We start from the raw sequence: 27,491 nt of genomic DNA, 5'->3' as shown, positions 1-27,491 counted from the left end.
CTCATTCATCCTATTGATGGAGCCAAAGCAGCACACTTGCTAATGTTACCTTCATGTGCTGCTCGAAGAAAACCACACCTTTGTGGTTTTTAGCATACATTTTAGGATGGCAGAATTCTTTCTATTTTTTGTTTTATAATTATAATTTATTTTATTTGCACAGTAAACATTTTTTATTCTAACCAACACGGTAGGCTACCCTTACAGATATTAGTACAGATTTGCCGAACGCATACAATAAATAACTCTCTCATCCTATGGAAGACTATTTATGACCAAACAATCAAAATGCTCACCTTAAGTTAAAATTTTAAGACAATAACTAAAAGTTGTGACTTTTTTCAATGAGATTTGCTGATTCAAATTTCTGAGAAAGGAAATCAAAATTGTGGGATAGTAGGTCAAAGTCTTGACCAAGTAAGTCAAAATTATGAAATAGTAAATTCATCCTAATTTTAGTGTATCACGTCATAATTTGGACTATTTTTATTTTACTCTGTCTTGTACACAACCCATTTGTAGTTATCAGATTTCCGACGGCTCCAGAAGGCATCATCTCAGAGAGCAGTTGACGCAGAGAAACAGGAGTCAATCCGCCGCCTGTTGCTTCAACTAGTTACCCAGACAGCTCAGTGCCAGTCAGGAGTTAGAAACCGGCTCACACAAAACTCTCTGCTCGTTCATGTAACTCACTTAACTGCGCCGTAGCGTGTTTTTGAATGTGCCGTTTTATTCGTTACGTTGGGACCTTGAAACAATGCCGCTAACTGCTGTTCAGCCGACCCTTTGAGATGGAGAAAACCTCAGCAGAAGATGACTGCGTGGATTCAGGAGCCGAGACTGGAGGGTGAGTGAAGCAGAAATCATTGTGAGATCCTGAATATCTCCTTAAATATATTTGCCTCCGAGTTAGTGACTGTTACATAAAGACAATTTACAAGGTAGCCTAATTGAGTCTTTTCTGTGGAAAACCATATCAGACAAGTTATCACTCCAGGCAGACACATTTTACATGCAGTAAAACATACCTGGAGGGGCTCTTTAGGAAGTGTATTCATGTAACGATGTGCCGAATTGCAGCGAGTGTGCGTTAACGGTGAGAAGTTATGTTACAAGAGCTACAACTTGTCAGACAAGCAAGACAGCATTAAAACGACCCATTTTTAAATGAAGTTTGGTGCTACCCATCTTCTTATCAGTCAGGTATGGTGACCTTAGCCAGCCGATCTCATTTATTTAGTCTATCATTGGAGGTCTTAAATTGTGTTATCATGAGTCTATTATAATTATTAATTTATGCTGATATTCTTGGATTGCATCCCTGTGCCAATAATTTATGTAATGTCTGATGAGAACATGTGGAGCAGGTGTGACCCTACTAGTCTTAATCAGTGCAGTCACACTGTAGATGGAGCTTAATGCAAGCATGTTTTGACAACAGTGAGTTAAATTAATGTATTGCTCCCTCTGTTTTCAGCCATTAGACAAAGATGTGCCTCAGTTTCTCTTGCGGTATGTCGCTGTTGGATGTAGTGTTGTTGTAGTGAAGTGAAGACCTGTGTTTGTGTGTGTGTGTGTTTTAGTGACAGACTCTACAAGACCCTTAACCCCTTTAAAGACGTGCTTTGTAAGAGTTTATATTATCTTGTATTTACTTCATCTTGGAAATGTGATTGGCCACGGGGCGTTCAATAATTTAAATATGAGCCTTTTTAATGTTCTTTTTGTTTTCTTACATGTCTGTATCCATATACCTCCTCAAGGGGTCATTGTAGAATAAAAGAAAAGTCTAAATGACCCAGATCTGTTATAGCATGCAATCGTAAATACATACACATATAACATATTTATAGTGTAATTTCTGGAAATTATAGAATATTATTCCAGTGACACCTTAAAACAAACATATTTGATCCAGTGGTACAAACACAAGTTTATCTTTTAACTGTGTTATTTTGTTTTTGTTTATCATAGCATACATTAAATTAATTTTGTCAACATCACCCAGCCTCTTAGTTCCTCTCTAGTTATGAGATTTTTCAGACTTAAAGATGGTAGCATGTGCAGCTTTAAGCCCCTATAATTCTGATACAAAATAGTGTCATTTTATGTATCAAGGACAATGCTCATTAATTGACATCCTCAAGATGTAAATGCACCAGATCCAGCCAAAAAAAGCGAATTTTATTGATAACATTAAAAGCACACATGCATATATGAATATTAAGGTATATGAAAAGCAACATTATTGAAATGTAATATGTCTTAAAAGCGCATAAAAGTGTATGACAGACTAAACATTACAAAAGAATCATTCTCTTTACTCTTATATTGAAAGTTAGTAAGCTGGGAAAAGTAATCCGACATCAGTACATCAATGCCCTTGTTGTGGGAGTCACCTGGGACCATGCTTTTTCATTAGCTGTGAACTGGAACCAAACAACATAATGTGTGTGAGAGAGTCTGTGCTTCATGGGAAAAGCAGCAGAGACCCCTGTGGAAAGCGCTGATGTGAAAGGAAAAGCAGGGACGTCCAGCTGATAACCAGAGAGCCACCACCTCCATCAGGTCACATCCTCCACCTCTTCTGCCTCACTCCACTTCCTGTTCAGCTCCCACAGCCACTGGTTTTAGTCAGTCTCCTCATATCAGACTGTCTCTGCCACCATCTCTCCTCCAATCACCAATCACACACTTCATAGTGGCCTTATTGTACTTTAAAGTTAACAAAGTGTATGATTGCTTTCCTATGGTGTTAAAACCTCTCAGAATCCGCTTGTGAGACCAAAAACATGACTTTGTTCAACGCTTTAAGTGACCTATGCTTAAAGCTGCGCTAATCAATGTACTTACATGAACAGTAGATCAATTGACTGTGGAATATGGAATGGGTCGCTCATAGGGACAAAACCACAGTTCAAGTTCAAGTTTTTTATTGTCATATGCACAATTACAGTGAAGCGGACGTTGGCAATTCAATTCTTTATTCTCCCTCCAACAGTGCTCATACAAATATATAAATAAAAGTAAGAATAAAATAAGAAATCATGCAAGTTAAAATTTAATTAGAAGACATAAAGACATAAAGACATAAAAGGAGAACAGCTTGTAAACAGTAAAATAGATAAAAATATACACATATGTATATACTGCGATGTATAAACAGTATAAGTAGGTATAAGCAGGTAGTAATGAATATAAATCCTGACATGTAAACAAGTAAGAAATCAGGTAAGTAAGTTGCCGGAGCCAGTGCAGTAGAATATGTATGTACAGTACCAGTAAGTATAATGGGACATCCATGTGTCATGGTGCAAGTAAAGTGACTTTGTTGAGAGCTCAAGAGTGAGGATGGAGCTGTCCCTGAGACTGGTGGTGTGGGAAGCTTAGGTAACAGTGTGTAACTGATGAAAAACAATTGCGTTGGCCGGGAATCGAACCCGGGTCAACTGCTTGGAAGGCAGCTATGCTAACCACTATACCACCAACGCCCACATAAAGTGATATTAACACCCTGCAGCTCCACTAAGCATTTTAGCATATTTTAACTCCGTTTTAGTGCTTAGCATATTCCAGCAAACATACTCTGATAAACACACTGTACACGACCTGCTCAGCACCAAACAGCAGACAAAGTTAGTGCCTAGCTGATGAACAGAGTGTAGCATTTAGCAGCTAAGGAATGTGATGTTTTTCCCAGGAGTTGGTGGAAACCAAAAACAGAAAAGAAGAGTGGATATTGTACTTATATTCATTAGGTGGACAGAAATCTGTGCCCTCCGGATGTGTAAATAAGCAACATGTTCACCATAACTTTAAAAACACATATCAATGTTGCACTTTCAGCTTTTCCCGACAATAAACCTCTTGTGCTGGCATGAATAATGACTGTCCTGGTGGACGTAAGTTAGCATGACAATGTTATAGTCTTACGGAGGACAGAGGAGGAGGAGGAGGAGGAGGTGGAGTTGATTGGTTCGTCGTACAAATATTGTCATTTCAACACAGGAAACTGTGGTTCACATTCCATCTCCTTCCATCAGGCAGCACTGGTTTCTTTAAACCATGACAGTGATCTTTCCCGAACATAACCAGACGTTAACTGTAGAGGTGGCAGGCCATAAATTACTCACATGAGTCATTGTTTGGAACAGTCATAGGTATGAGGATTTATTGCTTTATGTTTAGTTCCTTCATCTGTGCTCCTCATCTTCCTGCCCCCCCCCCCCTCCTCTTCTTCCCATCTCTCCCTCTCTGCATCCCCACCCTAATCAAATAAGAGACACCTGACATCTGTTGAGCTCTCCACATGTCAAACCAGCCCTTTAGACTCAGTCCAGAGCCCGTCAGATCACTCTGCAGTCAGACCTTGTGTGCATAACCGGGCTGCTGCCTGTCTTCGCCTCACTTTGTGTTTATTGTCTTTGGACGGAGATGAAGCAAGGCTGCGTCGCCAGACTGGGATCGCAAGGCGAGATGCTAACCGGCACTGCTGGGGGAGTCCTGCCAAAACCACACACCCAAGGGAGCCATCAAAACAGACCTATAACTGCACACACTGCTACCTCCAACTCTACTCCTAGAGACTAGAGTCATAAACCTTAAAAAGACACACGTTTTGTCATCTTTCTCTTTGCATTCAGGGACAAGTTTCACTCTGCGTCTTTTTGCTGGAACCTTCCGGTCGTTTTTAATCTGCACTGTATATTTCTTTTCTTTCGCTCCCTCTGCCAACATTTTCCCCTCAGCAGTACTTGACAGGAATTCATCTTTTTCTTCTTACCATTCTCTGCTCACCTCGGCTTCTTCCCATACTCCCATCCAATCCTTTCTCTACACCGCTAATGCTTGTTAGTTAGATTGATAACCTCCCGCTGCAGGAAACAGACTCGTTCCTCTGTTTCCTGCTGTCCTGTAGCTCCGGGGGCCTTATTAGTTTAGAGACGGAGTCATAGGGAGGGTGTGTGTGGAGGAACCGTGTTCTCTGGTTGTCAGCTGACTCCAGTGGGACTAATAATCTCAGGTTGCATAGCATACACGAGAACTGAGGTTTCACGGACGTTTCAGGGAATTATAATGTGTAGGATGCAGGCCGAGTCTTCAATCAGCCTCGTTGTATGTGGGCATGCATACCTCTTGTATGTGTCACACACAGATATTTGTGTAATTACACAAAATGTCAGGATTTTTTCTCTATTCCATGGAAATCTGATTAGCGGAAATCTAATTCTGCTTCTCTTCCGGTCAAAGATGGGAGTTTTAGATTAGACATGTCTCTTCCCTGAATGAGAATGTATGTGTGCATGTGGGTGTGTTTGTCCCCAGTAGTGGAAGAAGTACAGTAGGATCCTTTACTTAAACAAATACTTTGACATTTTGGACATTTCTTGCAAAGAGTTAGATCAATACCACTCTCATGTCAATTCATCAGAATCAGACCAAAGTTAAAAAATAACCTACCAACACTTCTATGGTGTGCTGTATCTTGTTTGTTTAACCTATAAACACACAGAAATGTAAACATGACAATTCGTGATGGTTATGTGCCACGGCTAATTCTTGACGAACAACAGATTATCGGTTTGGCTCTTCAAGAAAGATTTACATCACGTAACTCACCATAAATCCACAAACTGTTATTACATTTCTGTTTGTGTACAGATTAAACAAACAAGATACATCGTATTTAAGAGGGAGCTTTTTTTCAGACTAGCTGTTTCACCCATTCCGGTCTTTGTGCTAAGCTAGGCTAATCAGTGTATCAGTTTTTGGGGGGTTTTTCAACTCACATTACCACACATAATACATGAGATTGACACCGATCTTTTCACCTAACTCTTGGAAACAAAGCCAATAAATGTCTTTCCCAAACTGTTGAATGTTCCTTTAAGTAAAAGCAGCAACATCGATGTAATAAACCATTACAAGCAAATGTCCTGCATTCAAAAATGTAATAACTATATACTTTTACTTACTGTTTCAAAAGAGAAAGTACTCATTGTTACCGAATGGCCATTTTCAGTTTATGCAATTCATTATACATATCAGTCATAGTTGCATTATTATTGCTGATGCGTGTTTAAACATGGGGCTAATTTTTACTACTTTAGAAGATGTGTGGAAATCTGCAAATTAGCTAGTAAGTACATCTGTGATGTAGATGTTTCAAAGTAAAAATGACCAGATTTCCCTCTGAAATATAGTGGAATGCAGCACAAGTGAGTAAATGTCCCCTGTGTTTTATCCCTTCAGATAGAAACCACTATGAAATGTCTGTGTGCATTTTTGGTGACCTCTCCAGCTGGACCTCTCCTACTGTTTAACCAGATGTCAGCACTTTATTTGAAATAGGAGTGTGTCATCCTGTAAATCATGTTGATTGTACTTCATACTGAAATATAAACTCCTGTCTCCTCTCTCTGTTTCTTGTCCCCTCTCCCCTCTCGCTCCGTGTCCACATGGCCTCTCTCGCTCTTTTTCTCTTTTCTGTCGTCCTCTGCAGGTCTGATTACAGTCCCTTGTCCTCAACGAGCAGTAAGTAAACCAATGGCGACATGAAGCACACAATGCTCAGGCTGAGGACTTTATCTCCCTAATTCACACTGACAAAATAAATCCACTCACAGGGGAGGATTGTGTTGTGTGTGTTTAGTGGTCCGTATGGCCTACAGCAGATTTTAGAATTCTTTGTATGGTAATAACAAGTGGCTTGACTGATTATTATTTTTGTCCTCTTTCTTTCTAGCGTACCTTTACTGCGATGGTAGACACTTAACATTTTGCACATTTGATATAGGAAATGATTGGAAAAAAGTTTGACTTGACGAGGAAATTAAAAGTAAACAGTGAAGGTTTAAAAAAAGATTTAAGCTTTGGGAAGGATGTACATTTCAAGTACAAACAAAATGTCTTCTTAGTGTGCTGTCAGGAATTAAATATATTATTTGAACCTAATTTGCATTAGTCAAAGAAGTTTTCCCCCCTCAGCTTTTTTTCTGATTTCCATGCATCAACAACAAGCTTTATACATGAACTTGAGATACACAATGCAACCATTTCCCAGGAAAATATGATGAAAAATAAAAGGCTGCCACAAGCAAACAACCATAACATCTGTGTGCAATCAATGCAATATTTGGTGTACTTGTTCACCAGTGAACTGCACAGTCTCATAACCCATTTCAGCAAATGAAATGTCTTACTCGAGCTTAAAGGATAACTTCGGTTGCTGAGATCTGAAAGAAATGGGCAAGAAACGCGAGCAGACAGGCGATCAGGCAGGTTGGAAACAAACCTCCAGGTTAGTTATTAGTTATTTGGAGGAGAAAACAAAGGCAGTAAAATGATTATCCAAACTGTCCGTTGTAAACATCTGTCACGCAGACCAACTGCGTTACTTACTGTACTTACTAGGTAGTTGTTTGCACGTTAATCTGGATAGTAATTTAGATAATCTGGATAAACTGTTGGCTTGTATACAACCTGTCTGATCATCTGACTGCTTGTGTTTCTTACCCCCATCTTTTTTTTAGCTGTGTTGCTGCCTTCACAGATCTCATAAATAACTAAAATGACAAATGAATACAATGTCATCACAACAACAAAAATGAGACCCAAGTTGTGATAAACTGGAATTATCCTTTAAGGGATGAGTAACATTCAAAATTCAAAACATCGACAATATTATCTATGCTGTGGCCTTTAACTTGCAGTATTTGTTAGTGATATCATAATATGATATTGATGACGTATGATAAATTATGATATTCTGATGCTTTTTTGTGTCACAGCTCACTCAGCCATCCGAAATCAGCTTCCTAAATACACATTATACACATCAGCTGCTTAGTATTGTTTGTGTATACAGTGCTCGAACTATGAGGTCGCCACTTGTTGCTGGGTTAGTGTCAGTGCAGTTTTGTGTGAATGTGTGTATGATTGTGAAGATCTGTGTTTGCGGAGGTCATGACCTCTCCCCCGGTCTGGTTGCCAGATCTCCAGGCCGTTCACAATGGGAGGATTATGTCCGATATTAGCCCATTAATCTGGTCTACAGGAAGCTGCATTATCCCACCCGCACCACTCCCGCAAGTCAGGAAGTGTAGGACCACACACACACACACATACACACACACACACGCATGGGATGATCCAGCAGTGTGTGGTTTGGTCTTTCCCTTCATGTTTCCTGTGTCTTTCCTGTATCAGATGAGCCTCTGCCCATTATTGTCTCTGTCTCTGTCACCACTGGAGGTCAGGATGGGAACAAAACGTGTCAGAAAACACAAGAACTTTAAATACATGGGAAAGTGTGACCACAACTAGAAAGACACTACTGGACTAGAACTCCTCCACTTGGGGACTTCATATGATTTCGTGCATCACTCAGATTTACAGGCTGAAACTCATCCAAAGGATTAAGATCAGCAGTTAACTGTCAGTGGTGAAAAGAAGCCCATAAACTGACTGACTAAAGAAATTTGACCACGATGTTTGTGACTGCGGTTTAAAGGGTTGTTTCACAGTAATTACAAGAAAGATACTGTTTATTTTTCTCTTACCTCTAGTGGTGTCTAGTCATTGAGATCATTTTGGTTTAATTTGTCGAGGTTTTGAGATATTTGTCAGGTTTTTGCTGCCACCCCCACCACACAATGGAGGTGAAAATAAAAGGTTTGTGGTGCTCACAGCATTGACAAATGAGTAAAAAATATAAAAGCAGCTTGTCCCAGTTATCACAAGTATGCTATAATCCACATAAAACACACCATCGACAGCTTTGTTAGAGATGAGGGAGTCTTTCTCTGGTAGAAAGTAGTTCCAATGAAAACTGCTGTCTGTGAGGCCTGTGGATTATCTAAAGTAACAAGGAGGCTGTTTTTGGAAAGACATATTGCGGTTCATTTTTTAAAATATAACTTAAATGCAGTGAGCACCACAAAAAAATTTCCACTCACTCTGATTGTATAAGGATGGATGGTACAATTTCCCCCCGGGGATCAATAAAGTATTTCTGATTCTGATTCTGATTCTGATGGAGGCAGAAATCAGAAGAAAAGACCAAACAACCAAACAACTCTCAGTCAATCTCTGGTAGAATGGACCTAGCCATGGGTTAGACTATAAACTTAGGAAAAACAATTTGAACACAACCTTTGAACAGTACCTTTGTTTTCTATAGTAGGTGGCCGTGCTCTCAGTGGGATAATACACTCTGAGGTGTCCTGGTGTGGAAAATATCAGACTTCATGAAGGGCATTTTCACCTTTGTTTAGTCCATAAATCAGGACCTCTTGTCATGCGTTGTCACTTTGTAGCAACATGTTCCCATGCCTGTTGAAAGGCTTCTAGTCATGCATGCCAATTTATCTCATTATTATATTTTTAATGGATTTTGCTCCTTCTGCAGAGGGGTCTCAATGCTGAGTGGTTGGATGATGGTCTGTCATTTTCGCCCGTAAAAAAAAAAGTCAAGCCTTTATTGCCCCTCAGGGAATATGTCTCGCATAAGGGACCTTGACAAAATAGACAAGAAAGTAAAAGTTTCAAGGACATGGCAGGAATCTCTCAGAGTTGACATCAGTGAGGATCTCTGACATGACTGAAAATCACAGGAAGTCACCAGGTGGTACTAGTTCTGTGTCCAATACTTGTTCTCTCACATCCTACAGACGTACAGATAAAGTCAAAGAAGCAGCCTCAGTTTATTTGTCAAACTGTGTCTCCCACTAATGATCCCAACAGAAAGGACAGATGGGTGCAAACTGCTGTGGTGACAGATTTTCCAAAGACGTGGAAGGACAATATAGAGAAGTCATCTGTCTCAGCGCTGTGTGTGGCTGCCTGTTTTTGTCCTCAATGTGTGTGCATTCATGCTTGCCATGAGTAAATTTTGCAAAGGCTCATGCTGCATCAGTCTCCCTCGTCTGCGACCTTCACAGAAGTATATTTAGGTTCTGGTAGAGAGAGTACTCATGTTTATACAGGTGGTCTTAACCCCTGACCTTTGACCTCAGCTCAGACCAACCATAAGCCCCCTGGAGACAGACTGATATCATGTTAAACCACCAACGTAATTCTGACCGAGGTTATACTCTACTGTAGGTCCTATGTAACAGAAACTGAAGGAATTCAAATGGCTTGAAATTGAAACTATATCAACATACTGCTAAAAACCCAATTTAAAACATCCAAAATGTTGTAGTGAAACTTGCTTGTATCAAGAAAGAAATACCAGTGGGCTGAGCAAAAATTACTTCAGAAGTCTTTGTCAAACTAGCATAAAAATGTATCCAGCACAAAATACAATCTGAGCTTAAAGGATAATGTTGGCTGTTTATTTTTATTTATTTATATATTTATATTGTAAATAAATCACATGAAAAGCACCCATTAAAATCAAAACCAACATTGTGTTAGTTCGACTCCTTCTAACTTCCCTACACTGCCTTTGGCTCGCAGCCTCATGCCCATTGATTCCTACTGAAAAAGAAAATTATAACTCGTCACAACTTGGTGGATTTTAAGATTAAATCTTTTACCAAGTTAAAGACTTCCATATAGCAAAAATGTTAACTTTTATCTGGTTAAAAGTAACTCAAACATCGATAAAACTGCTTATCAAGACAAGCCAACGTGTGACGTTTACTTGAATTAAGAAGGATAATCTTGGACAGGCAGCAAGTCTGCTTTATACACTTAACAAATCCAACTAGATTAAATATGTAGTTTAAGATTAAAGGTAATCTCACTTACACTGTAGTTTTTGCAGTGTTGAAGATTGAAGCCAGTCTAGAAAATGGAACAAATGACACTTGATGTATAACACAGCTGCTTCTGCATCAGGAAAATTTAGCTAAAACCTCTATGAAGTCTTGATTTTATATGTAGTCAAAGGTTTCATAAATGCAAAGGCTTGTGCAATATTTGTATTACTCAGAGTTAAAGTCAAGAAGTGGAAATGGTAGCTGCAAGAATTTCATGCAACAGCTGTGACGGAAATCTAAATGCTGAGTGTAATCTGTCTTTTATGCTGTCTGCAGCTGGTGTGTGCAGCATCTCTGAGCGTTCAATAGAAGGTAAATAGGTTTTGATTCAAGTGGGAGCTTCAACTGAGCCCCACCCCAAACACTTAATCACACAACCTCACGTTCTATTGGTCAAAGCAGATGAATGTCCATTCAGCCTGAGTGACCTGTGGCCCTGCCCCCAGTGCTTTTCTGCATGTGTGTGTGTACATATATGTAAGACAGAGGGGGTCAGCTGTCAGAATAATTAATGTTTTTGGGCTAAAAGGGTGTTTAAAGCTGTGCAGAGGTCAGACTGTAACAACACAAAGATGCCGAGCAGAGACACAAATACAAATATACTAATAGATTTGAGAAGGACATGATTTGTCACACTTGAATACCTAAAAAATATACTGTAGATGTATTTATTACTCGCAGATGTAGACAGCACAGCATCCAAAAGAGAAAAACTTGGATGAAAGATGACAAGAACACAAGAGACATCCAACTTTTGCAGGTAAGCAAAACAAAGACTGTGAAAACGTTTCTTATTAAAAAAGGAATCAGCAATGAAAGGAAGATTTTAAAACAGTGAATAAAATAAATGTGCTTCAGCATATTAAGCAGTTCAGTGAGTCTTTTAAACCACAGAGGTCTAGACAGGATTGATGGTAGTTTAACAAAACCCTGGGAGTCACAGGTTGACGTGGGGGCTTTATATTTTCAGGGATCAGTCTGTCACCAGCAGATGTCTGCTCGCTGAGACCCACACAGATATTTGTGAGCATGAGAATACAAATGTAAATTTGTCTCTGCACATGTGCTGCATTCAGAGTGTGCAAGCACTGACCAGGTACCGAACCTAAATACTGCCAAAATATCATAAACATATCCTGTTCTGTAGACACATCACAGCGCTAACCCTGGTGACAAATACACAGCATTTCCTTTGGATACTTCACAATAAAAGTCATCCTCTGGATGCCCAGTTGGGCACATTCAATGTGAACATGCAGCAGGAGGAAATGTTCGGTTTGCATTAGCAGTAACTCTGATACGATTGTGGGACAGCGAACAGTTAACAGAGAGGCTGATATCAATTAGATAAAATTACAAACTGTAACATTGACTCTTTTCTGCGTTAGTAAGCAATTTGAATCAGACAAAAGAAGGCTGCCAGTAGCAATGAAAACCACTATATGGAGAGGTACTTGTGGGAATACATTGAATGGATATTGCTGAAAAACAGCCGGCCATAAATAATATCACTAATGGCGTTAGTCCAGTACTTTGTCCTTTGTCAAAAAAGTTCAGTTACAGTATACCGAGATTTTGTAATGTGTCTCTGCTCGTCAAAGTGTGTTCAAGTCGTCAGCGGTAAAATGATGAGTCTTCACCACAAAGTGAAACACTTGGCTTGTCCAGTAATGCCCGAGGCCCTGCTCTTGTTATTTCGGCTCAGACAGGCCTCAGATTAGCAGAACCAGAAACACATGTGTAAGCAAGTTACTCCAAATCCACTCTCCAAAATTTGTACATGACCCACACTGTTGTGTATCAGACAGTAGATTAAATACTTACCGGTGAAAGTGCAGCAGCCTATAAAGTTTTACTTCCTTCCCTAAAATAATTCAAGGTCTGCTGTGGTCTTGAGTGGAACGGCTGAACATCATGCAGACATGTAAAAACACACATATCTGTAGGCAGACAGGTGGAATGGAGCTTCTGTTTCTCTTTTCTCATTTCTGATTCAGAGACTAATTGTGTGTTTACGTTGTTTCATTCACTGTAGTAGAGAAGAAGGTTTCCAGTGGAGGTCATTTTGCTAGATGCGTCTTACTGAAAAGGAGAAAACTACAGTCTTTATTCAACTTCCTTGAATGTTGTCGTCACTCTTAACAATCTCTGCTAACATTGGAAACTTGTAGGAGAAAACACAAGCAATCACAACTTTTGCTGTCCCCACTGGTGTCTGGTATCTTTGTAGCTGCCATAGTCTCGACTTGTAGTTACATTTTCAACTAGGCACACATCAGCTACAGCTACCGGTGTAGGATCCGAAGCTACGCTATAACGCCTTAACACACAACTGTAAATTCAGCTTTGTAACAACTCTATAATCACTAAGATAATAAGATATGTTGTTAAATGTGTTTTTTACTCTCCAATTTCAGCTTTAGTTCTGAGTTCTACCTCAGACTTTATTCCTGTACGTCATTGTGTGTAACAGAGTGTGGTGTATATTACACCCTTATTGGTTACTTATTAGTGAGATCTGAGCGTTCACTACCTCTTTGCCCTTCATCAGCACAGACTTGTATTCACACTCAGATACTGAGGAAGATGACGCAGTTGTCTGTGTAAGAAGGACAGCGCTGGGTATCCTTTTACATGCCAAACCTCTCGCAGTGATGTCAGCCAAGGCACTTTCAGCACAATCAGTTTGAATAGCACCTGATGCATTAAGGACCACCCGAAACAGCTCAGCACACACACACACACACACTCCCGGTGCTTTCTCCCTAGTTGAATGTGGCGCATGAGATCCAGGCTCTGCCATAAGGCAGCTTGGATTAAGTGTTACCAAATGTGCATCCTCCAAATTGAGGTTTGGACTACGAGGCTGTGATCGCATCTAAATATGCTGCAGTCAGCTGTTTGTTAATGGTTTAATTGAAGCAGTTTTGTCTGTCAGCCTTGTTGTGGGTCCTTCATGATAATGACTTATTGCGTGTGTGCTCCCTGAGTGCACATTCAGTGCAGTCTGTAAGTAGTTGCACAGTGAAATATGTTTTGTTGTTTTGGCTCTGCACTCCAGCACATCATGATGACTATGAGGTTGAAGTCAAAGGGTCCACTTGGACCGTAGTCGGGCCAGGTTCAATTTATGTTCAGTCTAATGAGGTCTGAGTTGGGTTCTGTTGTATTGCTGCTGGTCTCAGGCCTGTGTGTCAACATATCTAACACCTGGGTGCATCCAAGTGGATCCTGCACCAAAAAACCCACTTTTAGTTGCAGAATGGGGAGTGGGAACTCTATGGCTGCTTGTTGAAATAGCAGTGTTCTCTCTTTTTGGGTCTTTTTTGGTCAACTGCATTTTGGATCAGGTCTAATTATCCTCTGATCTTGACTGTCCAAGGGCCCCTTGCAGATCAGCAGACTTAAAAAAACCCGGCAGGTTTGGATAGGTTTTCCATGGATCCATTTTGGATCAGGTTTCAGCTTTAATTTGAGGGCGCTTGGATCTATATCAGATGATCAGATGGTACTTCAGCTCTTACTTGTTTTGGGGGCTTTTTGCTTTAAGTCTTACACTGAAGTTTGGCTATGTTTGTTCAGAATTGTTCTGCTGCATTGTCCTAATACCGGGGGACTATGTATTGAAGGGGTACCACTCCTATGCTGTTCAACCAATATGGATGTGAACATTTATAATGCTAAAAGGCAGCATTTTCACATGTGTTGCAGTACAGCAGCAAAACACCAAACTTATCCAAATACTTACAGAGCGTGCTGTATGTTTAGGTTTGAGTTAAATAGGGTCACAGCATTAGTACCTCTTCAGCTTTTTGTCCCTCTAGTAAGCCAAACAGCCTTGTCCCAGGTCTGTGCGGACGGTAAAGGTCACATGACATGCATGAACTTGGACTAGCTCTTTTGACTGGCTTTGGTCTTCTCACTAAGCCTCCCCATCTAATCTTTCCTCACAACAGTCTGTCGTAACTTATCTAATCTATCTAATTCTTAGGTTTGAAACCAGCAGCAGTTTGGAGCCAGAAAACAGCGGCTCCACATTTTGATCTAATTGCTTTTATCTTTAGCAGCGTACTCACTTTACTGTCTCTCTGTCATATGAGTATTGCTTAAAGGATAGGAAGGCTGGAGTCATTCTCTCTTTCAATACTTTTCTGACTTCCCTACCCTGCCTTTGACACACAGCCCTACGCCCATTTGTTCCTAATGAAGATGTAAACATTTAAAAACAGCTCACAGATATATAATTTCATTTTTTTAAAAAGGCTCAGTAATTTCAGCTGCACTTTAGTTTTTAGCAAACGTTACTTAAATATTAGTGTATCAGGCTTTGGCTACACGGACAATACTTAGTTAGTTAGTAGGATCATTTCATTGATGGTTTTGGTCTTTTCATGGGATTCACACATTTAGCAGCTAAAGAGACAAATATTTCCCTCAGTATTTGTCAATGTCAATGTTGTCTTCGCAATTTGTTTCTGCTGCCCCCAAGTGGCCAAAAAAACCCCAGTTGTTGCAGGTTTAAGTATGCAACATGTCCCACAAACACTGTTAGTTCACATATGAGACTTTGAAAAGGTAACTTGACACAATCTGAATCAGTAAAACTTCTGTGTTTGACATTTTATATAATGAAAAGTTAGTAGTTAGGGCTTTACAGAACTTACAAAACTTAATATTATAGTCAAGGCTTCCTTCCTTGGCACCAGTCAAACTGACGTATGAGTGTTGGAACTTGCATGTTTTTTCTTTGTTTTTACCAGACGACAAAAAGGGGCCCCCATCTTGAATTTCCTCCTCAGTTGTTTTGACTTACACTGAGGGCCAAGCTAGCTAAAGCTGTGACTGCAGCACTTCTACACACACACACACACACACACACACACACACACACACACTCTGAGGCCTTAGTTGAGTTTTCGCTGCTAATCACTCTCATATGTGCTGGGGCCACTGGAAGGCGTGTTGTTTTATCTCACGTCATCATCTGTGTGTATGGCTGCGAGCATGTGTTGCCGGTTAACACTTAAACACAGAGCGAAGGTAAAAGTCTGTGAGTATTAGAAAAGACAGACCTACCTATAAATGTGCACATTGATTTTGTGTGTATTGAGGATGGTTGTGCACATGCACGAGTGTGTATGTGGTCAGTCGAGGCAGAACATCACCTTCAGCTTGAGGACTGGATTAAGAGCTTAGAGACACACTCCTCCAGAGCTTTACACACAAACCCCCTTCATTCCCTTCGCAGGATTGGGGTGACTTAATCTCTATTTTATTCTCCTCTGTGCCAGCTCCCTGTTAACCCTTATTGCTAGAGGAAAGCATCAGCTTGAATGCACAAGGTATTGAGTTGTATCTTATGTACGTATCTAAACTTAGCAATTAAGTTACAGTAAACTACTCAGCCTTCTGTGTGTCTGTCATTGATTAAAGCTGCATCATATTGTTATTTCTTGACCCTAAAAAGGGATTTATGTTTGTATGTATGTATTTATTGAGTAGTTTAACCTTTATGTCTGTTAAAGGTCTAAAAGCCTCGTAATGAAACTGGATGGAAAAAACTGACACGACAAGAAAGTTAGGGTTTGGGGAAGGCAGTATTTTAAAAAAAATAGAGGAAAACTTACACATTTACACCTAGAAGGTACACCTAGCTTAAACGAATGCAGTCTGATACGACAAACCTGTAATAAATCCCACCTTCATGAAGGTTATATTCTTTTTAGAGAGGACTTGATTCAACTTTATGAACATTTTGGAACATGTAGTTTTTGGTGCTGTTGATCCTAATAAACTGGCAAATGACTGTATATTAAAAACATGTTATCTTACAAAAACATCACACAGAAAATATAAGCAAACAGTTTACACCAGAAACAACAAGGCAGTCCAATTAATAGAATTAACATGCAGCACAAATGCAGCAGCACTGATGATTTAAACCATTATTCCACTAAGAAACAGTATCATGGTATGGAAGATTTTAAATGCCTAAATAAAATCAAACAAATCAAAGACAGGAAGTGAAATACTATACACATTGTTATATATATTTCCTTTTTATGTATGTTTACTGGGACATAATTCAATGAAAACACATATGTTTAGTTTTGTTATGTTGGCAATAGTGTTCTTGAAGGCGAACAGAGAAGGGTGAAATGATCTCAGGTTCAAGTGTCTGTCAGGGATTTTAAATATCCAACTGGATACCAACCATCCGACTGTGGTTTTGGTCTAGATGTCAGTTAGATGCCCAGAAGATATATACTGATTCTAATGCGATCAGACATAAATAACCAGGTGTGTGGCCCTCAGTGTGTGTGGGAGCCCGTCTGTGGCCTCGAGCCTGACCCAAACTTAGATTCGTCTTTAATCCCAGAGTCATTTTAGTTACCGACTCTCAAGAACTTTGGGTAGATGAGGAGACATGAGATGAAGGAGGAGGAGGAGGAGAGAGAGAGAGAGAGAGAGAGAGAGAGAGAGAGAGAGAGGCGGGGAAAGAAAAACAGGTAAATGTGAAAAAAACTGACAAATAAAAAGCCTACTCATAAATAGGTTTACTCACTTCAGTGGTCTAGCCTCTCAACTTATACTAACTACTGTCAATTTCCTGATGCATGTTGGTTATCATGCTCACAATCACAGAAAGCTTTGGGGTGCTTGCTTTGCTCGACAAATGCAGCTAATGTTAAAACCAGGAAAATTCAGGATCAGACCTGTATCAGTCATAACCACAAAATATAACGGGAAAAATAAAATTCTCAAAAGAAAAATCTCCTCCTGCTTTCCTGCTTCCTTTTAACTGGCTATCGTACTAAGTAAACATAGGCTCTTCTGGTCTGCATGCTGTAAATCGTTTCATCCGGGGAATCGGACCCAGTGACAGACATTAAGAATTACTATATAGAAATAGCCAATCCTCTCGCTGATGATCTCGTTTGCTTGTGTAGGTCATATAGAGGCATCTATATTCAATTGAAACGGTTTCATAACCAGTTAAAAACTCCTTGTAGTTGCTTTATCCAAAACAAGAGTAATTGATGATATCTCCTCTTTCGCTGCTCTGTTTTGCGTTATTCTTTATCATCAGTTCGAATGAGGCAGAAGTTCAGAAGTGAGAGTTTCAGGTTCTGACTCCTGAAAAATGATGCTGGGAGAACTGTGTGTGTAGCAGGAGTTACTGCAGAGAAATCAAGCTGTCTGTGTGACAGTACAATGTGCTGTACAGTAAATACCTTGAAAGATCCCTATCATCCCTGTGTTTGGCATCTTGATGCCAGCTACTTGTCAGGGAGACAGACATTGATTCTAATAGGATCAGTCGTTAATGAGCATGGTGCCCAGTGTGTTTGTGTGTGTGTGTGTGTGTGTATGTGAGGACGTCTGTGCCCGGGCATCCAGCTTAAACCTACAGTTGATCTTTCTTGATCCTGCTGTATTTATCTCTTCAGACAAACGGAACCACATGAGGACACTTTGGGGTTTGGTGGCATTTTAGCGAATGTGGATCCAATATAAAATTCTGTTTCAATCCGATTCGATTCTTTTCAAATCACCTTATCGAATCTATTTAGGTTTAGTTTGTAACAAAGAGAAGAAAATCAATGATTGACATTCAAGTCATTTAACTCACTTGCAAGAATATGGTCCATCAGCAGTAAGGTTTCACTAATAAGTCATGAAAACCAACTGTGGAACTGAATATAATTTGAGGTATTGCTGCTGCCTGAATATCTGTAACCTCAAAGCTCTCAGATCACTTCCCATTGTCTTTGGCAGAATATGACTTGCAGTTTATCTGACCAATAGTAGACATCCTGATCCTGTCATCCTGATTCCATATTATAATTTTCTCTCTTTTACTGGTTTCTTCCATTTTTTCCCTGTTAAAGGGTTTTTGGGGTGTCCTTAACCAAAGCGTCTATTTATTTCATAGGTTCAACTGCCAAAAGGTTCCTATTGTTTTCATTTACATATATTAAAAGCCAGAGGAGGCAATTAAGTTACATAAATATAAACACTGTACACTCTCAATGGTCTCAACTGCAGCCTGAAAATGTTGACATACTAATTTTCTTTAAAAATAGACCAGAAATATAACACCGGGGTCTTTGAAGATTCGAAGAGGTACCAAGATTAAATTTGTTTTGTTGCCATCAGTCCAACCTGTTGAGACATTTGACGAGGACATCCTGAAGACATCCTTATCTAAGCCATATTGTTAAGTTGAGGAATGAAACAACATTTTTGAATATATACAATACACAAAACAAATTGTCAAAAACTGAAAACATAGTTTATACAGATTTTATCACACTTTGTTTTCAGTTAAAATGTTAAAAACAAAACCTGTATCTAACCATGAACCCTTTCTTATGTGTCATTCTGGACATTGCTTCTCTAATGGCCACCTTTAAGTAATGTTTCCTTGCAACCTGATCTTAACATTTAGAAAATGTCACTCTTTGGTCAAGTGTCCTTTTGCAAAGGCCAACGGACTCTTGAGACTGAACCTGTCCCAGTTTGGCCTCTCTGTTTCATGGAGGGATTCTGGCAACAGAATCTGGTTTGCTGTGCCAGGGACAAGAAGACTGTGTGTCCTTTCCCAAACTGCCTCAAAGCAGGAACGAAATGGGACAAGTCCCCCGAGAAGTGAGATAAAGACCGTAGAAAAAGTGCTCCAAAAAGAAAGAATGAGAGAACATGGAGATGAGGAGATACAGTGTGAGTGTGTACATGTAACATGCAAGAATGAACACACTGGATCAATATGACTGTAGTTTGGGAACATTTCAGTGGTAGTTTTGCAGTACCTGTACCAGGGTGACGAGCTTTTCCAGGTCAGGGGTTCAGGGGGAGGCTACACCTGAATGCATAGCTCCTGCTGTGGTCTGAAACATTCCTCCGGGCTTCAGTAATGACCTCCTAATGGCACTAATGAGCTTCCACGGAGGAGCCCTGCTCCACATGGGTCTGGTGGAAAGTAGAGAGGAGGGAGGGTGAGAGAGGGGGGGGGTGAAAGGTAAACATAGAAATTGGGAGAAAGATGGAGTTAGATCTGGATGAGTGAAATGGAGAAGGATGGGAGTGAGAGATCTGTGGTGAGAGGGAAGGAGGGAGGGGAAGGATGGGAAAACTTGAACAAGGAGGTAAACAAAGGAAAGGAAAAGAAAGAGAAAATGTTGGAGAAAAGACAGTCCCAGTATTCCTATAAAGGACGAGAAGTTTGCGTCCCGTCATAGACCTAATTAATACCATGTACAGATATTGCAGAAAGAAATAATTCCAAAATGTTAAGCTACATTGTGTTGTTTACAGGCGACAGGGTTTCTTTATATGCCTGTAACAATGTCGAGTTTGGTTTTCTCAAATTAAACAAGCTGATTGTAATTTTATATTTTCTTCCCCTTGTCTTTCTCATCCCATTTCTCTTCTTGCCCTCCTTGCCCCCTCCACTCTCTCTTGTTTTGTCTTGATGCTGTTGTATGTGGAGGTGAGTTATCCATGGGTGAGCTCCAGGATCCCTTCCTCGTCAGCATCCACCTCATCGCGGACCCCGGCCAGGGCAAGTTCCTGCAGCGAGCTGCTGATGCTGTGCTGGCGTGGGTTCACCCTGAGCTGCAGCTCTTCCGAGTCTCAGAGCGGGCCTGCGTCTCCCAGCGGCCCTGGCCCAAGCACCATCAAAATGGCAGCCCGATTGCAGCCTGCCAGCCGGCTCTGGCGGTCATCCTCTTCCTCCAGGAGGAGTACGGTGGCGAGGAGCAGATACTGATGCTGCACCACACTCTGCAGAGGCCACCATGGCGCTACCACCACACTGAAAAAGTCAGCAATGGCCGGCGGATGCTACCGCTGACACCATGCAGTCAGGACTTTTTCACTCTGTCTCTTGGCACGCCGCTCTGGGCTGTGCGGCAGGTCCATTACGGGAAAGAAATCGTGCGATTTACTGTTTATTGCAAACATGAAAATTATGTCGACATGGTGCGGCTTTACAAGCTGCTGCTTCAGCGGAGGGTAGCGCAGAAGAAGGAGGACTTTTGCTTCTTTGTGGTGTACTCTAACCCGGATATGGAGATCCAGTTGTCATTTAAGAGGCTCCCACGAGGTCAGAGTCCAGTGGTGCTGGACTCGGCAGTGATGGAGGTGAGGGTACGAGATGTCGGGGCGCTGGTGCCCCTGCTGCCACAACCCTGCAGCCCAATCAGTGAGGTCCGCTGGCAGACAGAGGACTACGATGGAAATAAGATCTTGCTGCAGGTGAGAGTACTTTCTGTTGTTGCCAGTTTTCACCTGCGCCAAATAAAGCTTACGTTTTTGGAATTTTCAAGGGACACTCAGTAAATATAGTGCACTATATAGTAAACAGGGAGTGATGATTCTGGATGCATGTAAAATACCAATTGGTTTTAAGCTTATGTTACCCAGGTTACACCGATGACCTCCACCAATGAGGTTATGTCTCCAATACCTGCTGTTAGTTATCAGGATATCCCAAAAACTACTTAACTGATTTCAATTAAATTTTCTAAAACATTAACCGAAGGGCTAAGGAACAAGTAATTTTGGTTTTTGGTATTTAAATGTTTAGAAGTGAAATATTTTTTCCCAGCTCCAATGGATCAAGACAAATATGTCAGCATCTATCAATTTCTATTAGTAAAATAACCATGGAGCTCTGTAGCCAAAGTTGCAGGATAAAATAACCACCATAAGGGCGGTTTACTTGCTCTGTCTACAGTCTGTTTTTATAATTGTGTTGGGTGAAAGAACAAGAGAAGCAGAAAGAGAGAAAGAAGGAAAAAAGTGGTTCAGAGAGGGATCAGATCTCCAAAAATAACAAAGTCATACAGCAGACAAAGCAGCATTGAGTCTCCTTAATTTGAAACCCCTTTTAATCCATCTAACCATAAATGTATCTATCATCATCCATCCAGATTGTAAAAAGTTTGCATGGCCACAATAAACTGATTCACAGCAATCACACAAAGATGTATGTCATCAGAAAAAGTGTGTGAATGAACACACACATACACAAAATGGTCCTTGTTTGGAGGGTATCAGTTTCAGAGGGGATATGTGTCCAGGCAGTGGCCGATAAGTAGTTTTGAAAGTTCAAGCTGATTAAGCAGCAGTCCATTACTGGGATTGAAACAGCACAGAGGGAAACAATAAGCTAATCTATCATGACAATGGACCATATGCATGACGCTTAACTGCCACCTGGCCTGAAGTCATGTGGTCCTGTGCACAGTGACACAACATCCTCAATGTTCATCAATACAGAAACACATTGTGTTCAGCTTCTCTTCTGAGGAAGTTCTGGCTCTAGATATTATAATACCAAACCCTATGGAGATGAAGACACTCACAGCTGCAGCAAACTCTGAACGTTTCATCGTCACATTTGGAAACTAAACACTTTACCACAGCTGTCAAATTCATTCAAAGGTGACCCAGAATGTGAAAGCGAACGGATTTAAACTGCTGAATGTTTTATCGGGTTTCTACAAAGTGTAATTTTTAGCTTCAGCTTGCCGTTGGCAGTGCACACAATCAAGTTTGAAGCAGTTACAGCCTATTATAGATTTAGGGCTGCAACTAACGACTGTTTTCAATATAAATTAATCTGCCCATTACTTTCTCGATTTATCTCAATGTCAGAAAATAGTGAACAATTCCCTTTGTAATGTCCCAGACTCCAAGGTGACGTCTTCAAATGTCTTGTTGTGTTCGAGCAACATTCCAAAATTCAAAGAAATTCAGTTGACTATACTACAGAGCAGCAGCAAATCTTCACATTTCAGCAACTTGAACAAGGGAATGTTTGGTAGCCTTTGCTTGAAAAATGACCGGAACAATTATCAATATAGTTGGAGGTTAATTTTCTGTCGACTAACCATTTCAGCTTTGATAGAATCACATTTTTGGAAACCAGCCACAACCAAACTGCTGAGCGGATGAAGATTTACGTTTATCAACTTAAATCACACATTTTCTTGCTTCTGCAGTGTGTGTGTAGTTGAAGATTAGTGTTCATTTGTGGTGTTTTTGGCTTGCTGAGGTCAGATCTCTGGCTGACTTTGCTTATCCCAACATAACTAAAGCGTGAGGGTCTGATCATCGCCATGTCAGCAACCTCATTACCCAGCACCCCCTGCTGCGGCTCCTCACTGGCATTGTAGCATGTTGTCCTCATGGAAAACTGGACAGATCCTGTCATGTCGTATTAGCAGACAGAGGCACACACGCTTTCACCCAAACAGGCATAGAAATAGTTTGAGAAGATAACAAATGTGTGCAGTTGACCTGCTGCATCTTTGGATAACAATACACACACACACACACACACACACACACACACACACAAAGTCATTGTGCTTTGGCTTCCCTCAAGTGTTATTAAGTTTTAAATCACAGCCTCAACAGTAGGCGACAACACTCACTGCCTCTTTCTTTCCTGTGTGGGACAGATAAGTATGCAGCCGTCCAACCACTTCATGGCTCAGAGGGCAGAAAAAGTGACAGAATAAGAGAGACGAAGTGAAGAGGAGAGTGAGAGAAGGATAAACAGGAGGCAGTGGACTGTAGAGGAGAGACAGGAACAGAACCAGGAGGCAGAGGTGGTTAATAAGACAGGAGAGACAATGAGCAGGGAGAGAGGAAAACACTGGGGCTTTGTTGCACTCTTTCACTTTTTTCTCCACACACACTGACACATTTGTACTTTCATCCTTGACACAATACTTTCCTAATCCCCTAACTGTAACTTTAAACCTGTAATAACTAATTCTTTTTTGGCTACTCAGGGCAGTGGAAACAAGTTGTGAACATGTCATTGACCCATCATCACCCTCTAAGCCGAAAGGGCGAGCTTGTTAGTAAACAGCTGCTTATTTACACATCCAGTCCTTATGGAAAACATTATCATTCATTGTTTTGGTCAGTTTACATGAGGAAAAAAAGGAAAAAGGAAATAAAAGAGACAGACAAATGACACAATTGAATCGCTCTCACACAAACACGCTCATAATGACAGGAAGCAATACTCTCCTACCCATTATATGTCAAAAGCAGCAGATAATTAGATTGTTTGCCTCCCGACCAGCAGAGCTTCCACTCATCAGGACACTCACATACACAGGTGTCCCTTTAACGAGCCACAAGGAGCTGCACTCTGTTACTATGGAGACACTTTGGTCAGTCTGCATTTTTTTGGAATAAACTTTTGTCCAAAAGTGGCGTTTTTTAGCATCTGTCTGTCAATCTGTCTGTTGGTCGGTCCACCACTTTGGCCCAGACTTAAATATCTCAGCAGCTATAGGATGGATTGCCATGACATTTTTTGAAACCCGCCATCAGGTCAAACAGGTCATGTCCAATACTTTGGTTTACGACCAAATAACTCCCAAAACTAATGGCATCCCCATCAGCCTCAGCTGTTCTTTGTGTTTTGTGCTAATTAGCAAATGTTAGCATGCTAATGTGCTAAACTAAGATGGTGGATAAGGTAAACAGTCTACCTGCATAAATCAGCATGTTAGAATTGTCATTGTGAGCATGTTAGCACACTGATGTTAGCATTTAGCTCAAAGCACCAGTGTGCCTAAATGCAGCCTCACAGAGCTGCTAGCGTGGCTGCCGACTCTTAGTCTTGTTATTTTTTATAAATAGACATTTTAGACAAACATTTTTGTGATGTACAAGCTACTATTTGGGTGTGCTGTTTCCAGCTGTGCAATTTTTTACTTTCTTACTTTTTATATTTCTACTTTACTTTTTTAGGTTTTATATTGCTTTCAGTATTCCAGCTATGTATTGAAAACGAATTATTCTTTTAGATGAATCAATTAAGCCAGATGTCAGCAGTCCAAATGCAAAGATATTCAAATCATAGTGATAGAGGAAACATCTGAACCAGCAAATTTCTTTTCTTTTCCTCAAATGATGAACTCGGGATGACATATTTGAAGTTATATGCACTGTATAAATATTTCGATTCAACCCATCATGATCAGCAAGAATATTTATTAATGTCAGGAATACAGACATAAGATGTTTCCTGCTCTGACTTCAGTCTGTCGTGAGGACGAGGTAAATCACTGTTCAACTCTTGCTCTCAGGAAACTTTAAGATTTGCTTCCATGATATTTATTGTTGTTGAGCCTGAACATATGGAAATCTGATCCCTGTGCTCTTGGAATAATTGTCTTGAGGCTGCTGTGTGGAAACTTATTGCTTCTGCTCGTATTGTTTGGTTGGAAAGCCGGATGACAGAGCGGACATGAGAACAGAAACATGGAGAAACCATCAGCGTTGAGAGGGGGAGGGGCCTGTGCTTTTCAATACTTGCAGAGAATGAAAACATAGAGGAGAAACTGAACTGACAGAGCAATGAAAGTAATACTGCTGCAGCTGCCTTACATGTTTAAACAAATAACATTTCCACGTTTGCGTCAGAACAGGGGAATCTACCATGTGGCTTCTTACTTCTCCAGACCTGTGACTTAGTGGATGATAATCAAACTGTAGATTTGTTGTATAGCAGGTTTTTCTGAACAGCAGGTTCTGTGTTTTGAGATGCTTTGGTCCATAAATGGAGGTGTGATACACATGGGACTCCTCTCGAAGCTGATGGATTCTCCAGCTGCTGGTATGATTCATAAAGTGTCCAGGCTGGGAACAGGGGGCGTGTGGGGGCTTTTGTAAACCCTGGGGTTCCCTTGTACCCCTTCCTCTCTATGTTTGCTGCCTGTCACGTGAGGAGTTGGTTGCCTGAGAGCCCTACAGGGAGATGTTAATAGTCTTGAATATGCTCCTCATTTCTTTGTAACCCCTGTGACCTCTTGTCTCTCTTACACGGCAACAGTCCCCTCCTACAAACAAGCTAAATATTTGACAAAAAGATTCTTATCAAACTGCTATTTCAAGCTCAGGCAAAATAATATGTAATCTTGAGAAATTTGCTAGTATCAAACAACAAAATCTGCCAATGGGGAAATCAGAAATCTGGCAAATACATAACACTGTCTGACCTTAAAACTGGCAAAAAACGACTTTATTTTAGGCAATGAAACTTCAGAAATTCAAGATAAAAGTTCTTGAAACTAGACAGACCTGTGGGAGATTGGGGACATGGAGTCCAAATGGACCATGTTCAAAGACTCCATTGCAGAGGCCAGAAGATCATTGGTGTCCATCATAGTAGCAACCAAAGAAGCTGCTGGTGGACACAAGGTGTATGAACAATGTGTACGAGCAAAACGCAGCATTTCCCACACATAAACTGGTATTTATAAAAGACGAATGTGCAGTGGACCTCATGCATACTTCTGACCAGCAAACAGTTTTCTAAGGCCAGCTATGGGTGATATGATGATATTGAATATAAGGTGAAAGATGTAATCTAAATGTAAAACAAAACTGATTAATTTTATCATTCATTTTACTGACATTGAAACCTTGAAACAGGTTTAATGTATTGAAAATGGTCCTTTGCTAGAGTTTTTTTTATATCTTTGAGAAGAACAAATTTGATCACTCTCAAATAAGATATTCTGACTTTCTTGAATAGTCTTTCTTGCAGTGTAGCTCTGGTGAAACTTCTCATTAGACTGTCTTATGTCAATAAAGTCAAACACACATTCTACAGTTTATATTGTCATTGGTTTTCTTCTCCTTCCTGCTCAGGTCCAAGGTGCACACTTCAAACACCAACAAGATCCCTGCTACATATCGTCCACTGTCACTGAATCAGCCTCGGCTCCATCCACCTTCACCCGAAGCGCTGCCTCCTACAGGAACCGTCGGCACCACCATCGGGCGACATCCCGTCTCAGAGTCCACCAGACCCCCCACAGCTCCCGCCATCTGGCCTGTGAGGAGCCGGATGAGCAGGAGCAGTGGGCCGACCAGCACCATCTGGACAGCTGGAGGACCCAGTGGAGGGGCCACCAGTCCAGCTCCCTCTTCTCTCTACCCAACCTGGGTTCAGCCAGCTCCCGCTCCACCTGCTCCTCTCCTGGACCTTCTCCAAGCCCCCATCACAGGAGCCACTCCCTCCACAGGAGCTCCTCCCTCATCCCGCCCTTCCGGCTCAACGTAGACGCTCTGGTTGGAGCGGAGGAGACAGACGTGGACACAGGGAACAAAATAGATCCAGGCAGCAGTGTGGACCTTAGTGTGGTGTCTGCGTACATCAAATCCAGCATGCCACAGACTTCTCGGCCGTTGTCGGCGCCGCCAGAAGACATCGGACCCTCCCTCTCTCCTGGTATCCCAGAGACCGCCTACAGGGCAGCCACGCTGGGCCGGACTCCAAACAGCTTCATCACCAGCAGCATTCCTTCTACCTTCCTGGGGTCACGTATCCAAAGAACCAGTGTGAACACAAGTGCTGCTCTGTCCCTGAGCGACGTCTCCATGAACCAGTCTGACAGTTGCAGCATCATTAGTGCCCAAGTTGAAGAGGCAGACAAAGTAGTAGAAGAAGAAGACCAAGAGTTCTACATTTAATCTGTTGTAAACTGAGAGGACTCACTCTGACTCTGGCCAGTAAAGACAGTCAACACAGCTCCACTCTGCCCCCTGGTGTTTGATAGTAAAACTAATATTACAGTGACTGTAAACTGGAGCTCAGCACAAACTGTATTTGATGTCCTCCTGTGTTTGTCAATGTATTTTGCATGTAGATTTAAGCTTTGTCAGGTTATATAAGTAAATGAA

The 27,491-nt window shown here is 41.0% G+C and overlaps 1 protein-coding gene and 1 non-coding gene across 3 annotated transcripts; one reads left to right on the top strand and one right to left on the bottom strand.

The window, feature by feature from the left end:
* The first annotated feature begins 773 nt into the window (after window positions 1–773).
* On the top strand, window positions 774–27,491 carry LOC139292862 (protein FAM124A). 2 transcript variants are annotated; one of them, XM_070915257.1, is made up of 4 exons: window positions 774–847; window positions 6,503–6,534; window positions 20,260–21,026; window positions 26,457–27,491. In XM_070915257.1, exons 1-4 carry the CDS (start codon window positions 792–794, stop codon window positions 27,279–27,281), a joined length of 1,680 nt encoding a protein of 559 aa, XP_070771358.1. In that variant the 5' UTR covers window positions 774–791; the 3' UTR covers window positions 27,282–27,491. The 2 variants fall into 2 exon arrangements, with proteins under 2 accessions (XP_070771358.1, XP_070771357.1); XM_070915256.1 differs by having other exon boundaries at window positions 792–847; window positions 20,242–21,026.
* Window positions 3,420–3,491, bottom strand: trnag-ucc (transfer RNA glycine (anticodon UCC)). The gene has a single exon. It is a non-coding gene; the product is annotated as a tRNA-Gly (tRNA).

The sequence above is a fragment of the Enoplosus armatus genome, chromosome 11 (assembly GCF_043641665.1).
Source record: "Enoplosus armatus isolate fEnoArm2 chromosome 11, fEnoArm2.hap1, whole genome shotgun sequence".
Classification (NCBI taxonomy): Eukaryota; Metazoa; Chordata; class Actinopteri; order Centrarchiformes; family Enoplosidae; genus Enoplosus; species Enoplosus armatus.
Note: the sequence above shows the minus strand (reverse complement) of the source record. Positions and strands in the feature narration are given on the sequence as shown.

What these genes read in the sequence shown, in the direction of transcription:
- LOC139292862 (XM_070915256.1), top strand. Translation starts at nt 792, where the DNA reads ATGGAGAAAACCTCAGCAGAAGATGACTGCGTGGATTCAGGAGCCGAG. An exon ending in TCCCTTGTCCTCAACGAGCA is followed by an intron (nt 6,535 to 20,241) that starts GTAAGTAAACCA and finishes TGTTTTGTCTTG; the next exon opens with ATGCTGTTGTATGTGGAGGT. An exon ending in GAAATAAGATCTTGCTGCAG is followed by an intron (nt 21,027 to 26,456) that starts GTGAGAGTACTT and finishes CTTCCTGCTCAG; the next exon opens with GTCCAAGGTGCACACTTCAA.